Source organism: Dipodomys ordii, unplaced genomic scaffold (assembly GCF_000151885.1).
Source record: "Dipodomys ordii isolate 6190 unplaced genomic scaffold, Dord_2.0 Scaffold18, whole genome shotgun sequence".
NCBI classification, from domain to species: Eukaryota; Metazoa; Chordata; class Mammalia; order Rodentia; family Heteromyidae; genus Dipodomys; species Dipodomys ordii.
The window spans coordinates 20,362,485-20,364,361 of NW_012267234.1; the positions used below are offsets into that span (position 1 = coordinate 20,362,485).

At 54.1% G+C, this 1,877-nt stretch overlaps 1 protein-coding gene across 1 annotated transcript; it reads left to right on the forward strand.

Annotated features, from left to right (window-relative positions):
- Positions 1–293: 293 nt before the first annotated feature.
- LOC105982890 (trafficking protein particle complex subunit 2-like protein) lies at positions 294–1,623 on the forward strand. The gene is made up of 3 exons (XM_013012621.1): positions 294–552; positions 696–775; positions 1,444–1,623. The coding sequence occupies exons 1-3, from the start codon at positions 307–309 to the stop codon at positions 1,487–1,489; spliced, it is 372 nt and encodes a 123-aa protein (XP_012868075.1). The 5' UTR covers positions 294–306; the 3' UTR covers positions 1,490–1,623.
- Positions 1,624–1,877: the final 254 nt, after the last annotated feature.

Below are 1,877 nucleotides of genomic sequence, written 5' to 3' on the forward strand. Positions count from 1 at the left end.
ACTATAAATATTTATATACATAAATGTATTTATTTGCTATATCATTGTTAGGTACTCAAAATGGGTGGCAAATCCTTTGGAAAAAGTGCTCAAGATCACGGAGTTCAAGGACATTCTTGTAGGGAATAATATAGCTGTCCATGCTGATAGTGACCCAGGAGCAACTGACATGGCCTCCAGAGGAGGTTCATCTTACTTGTGAAGACTTGACTGTGTGAGCCAGGGCCCAGCATTCACTTAGGGCCTGTGAATTTTGGGCCTTAGCTTCCTCTGCTCCTGCAGCAAACACTAATCAGTGCCCAAGGAATGTCCTGGCCTGGGCCTTTGCTGGGATTGGTAGGCGTCAGGCTTCTCCAGAATGAGGCACACAGAGATCCCAGGTTCCCAGGCTCTCGACCAGGATGTGTGTCATTTGTTGTAACCGAGTCCTTGTGTCAAAGCAAACTCCTTAACCGGCTATGCAGATACGGGTATGTGACCAACTCCAAGGTGAAGTTTGTCATGGTGGTGGATTCCTCCAACACAGCCCTTCGGGACAATGAAATTCGTAGCGTACGTTCTGGGGATTGGGGGCCACGCCTGGATGGGTGGCTGGGTTCCATTTCCCTTTCTTTGTGTTTAGATGCTGAGGAGCCAGAATTCTGGTACTGGTCTTTTTGCAAGTTCATTTTAGCTGTTGTTGGGTGTTGTTCCAGATGTTCCGTAAGCTGCACAATTCCTACACAGATGTGATGTGCAACCCCTTCTACAACCCTGGTGACCGCATCCAGTCCAGGTGGGCCTACTCTCCTTACCTTGCTGCGGCCTTCTGCGGTGGACAGTCCCCAGCCCCCCAGCTTCAAAGTGGCAAGGCCTTTTACCAAATCATTGCTGATGCAGACGGCCATCTACCCAGCAGATGAGGGGTGTAGTGGGGCGGGGGTCTGTGTATGCCTGGGGACATACTGGGTCCAAGCTGGGAGCAGCAGCCTTTAGGCACAGAAGTCATTGTCCTGCCTTCTGTAGTGAGCAGATGCTTGACTGCAGGTGTCTTTCAAACAGCCCCCAGGTAGACTTGATATGTGAACAGTCACGCCTGTAATTCATGGCAAGTGTGGGTTCTATGTGTGTGTCTATCCAGGAATTCCTAAGGGACTCCTTCCTGCATGCCTTTCCTTGGCTGGGCACTGGTGTCTTGGGTCAATGCTCTGTTCTAGGGGAGAGCAGGCAGGTGTCCTTGAACTGCGTAGGGTGAGGAAAACACTGCCCACGCACTTTGGCCTTGGCCTGGGAGGTCCTCCAGGGAAGATGGTGGGACTCTGACAACACTGCAGAGGTGGAGTCCGTGTGCCCAGCGCAGTGGGCTCCTACCCCAGCGTCTGTGGGGTCTTCTTCCTTGAAGCCCCTGGAGGGTGGGGTGGGGGATCCAGCTGGTCCTGCTGAGCCAGTGGTTTCTCTTTGCAGAGCCTTCGACAACATGGTGACGTCAATGATGATCCAGGTCTGCTGAGAGGCGGCTCTGCTGCTGAAGACAGACGTGTGCACGCCTGTTTGGAGTCGGCCATCCCTGCCTCTTGCTGAGTGTGACAGGTGCCCCGGCGGTGGCCTTGTGCCACGTCCTCCACTAAAGGCCTTGTGAGCTGAGATCTGCTCTGTCCTGTATTAGCAGAGGACTAAGCTAATCACCTTCCAGGGACCAGATGCAGCAGGACCCAGTTCCCGGTGGAATGGGGTGGGGGGAGGGAGGCAGGTTGCCTGAGGCTAGGTAGGCGCTGGGATGCACCGGGGAGGGCCCTGGGGAGAGGACATGGGCCTCTGCTGGGTCCTCTCACTGGCTGAGCAAGTCTCTAGGGGTCAGGGTGGAGGCGATTCAGGGCACTTACCTTCCCATGCTGAGT

What these genes read in the sequence shown, in the direction of transcription:
- LOC105982890 (XM_013012621.1), top strand. Translation starts at nt 307, where the DNA reads ATGTCCTGGCCTGGGCCTTTGCTGGGATTGGTAGGCGTCAGGCTTCTC. An exon ending in GGGACAATGAAATTCGTAGC is followed by an intron (nt 553 to 695) that starts GTACGTTCTGGG and finishes GTGTTGTTCCAG; the next exon opens with ATGTTCCGTAAGCTGCACAA. An exon ending in GGTGACCGCATCCAGTCCAG is followed by an intron (nt 776 to 1,443) that starts GTGGGCCTACTC and finishes TTCTCTTTGCAG; the next exon opens with AGCCTTCGACAACATGGTGA.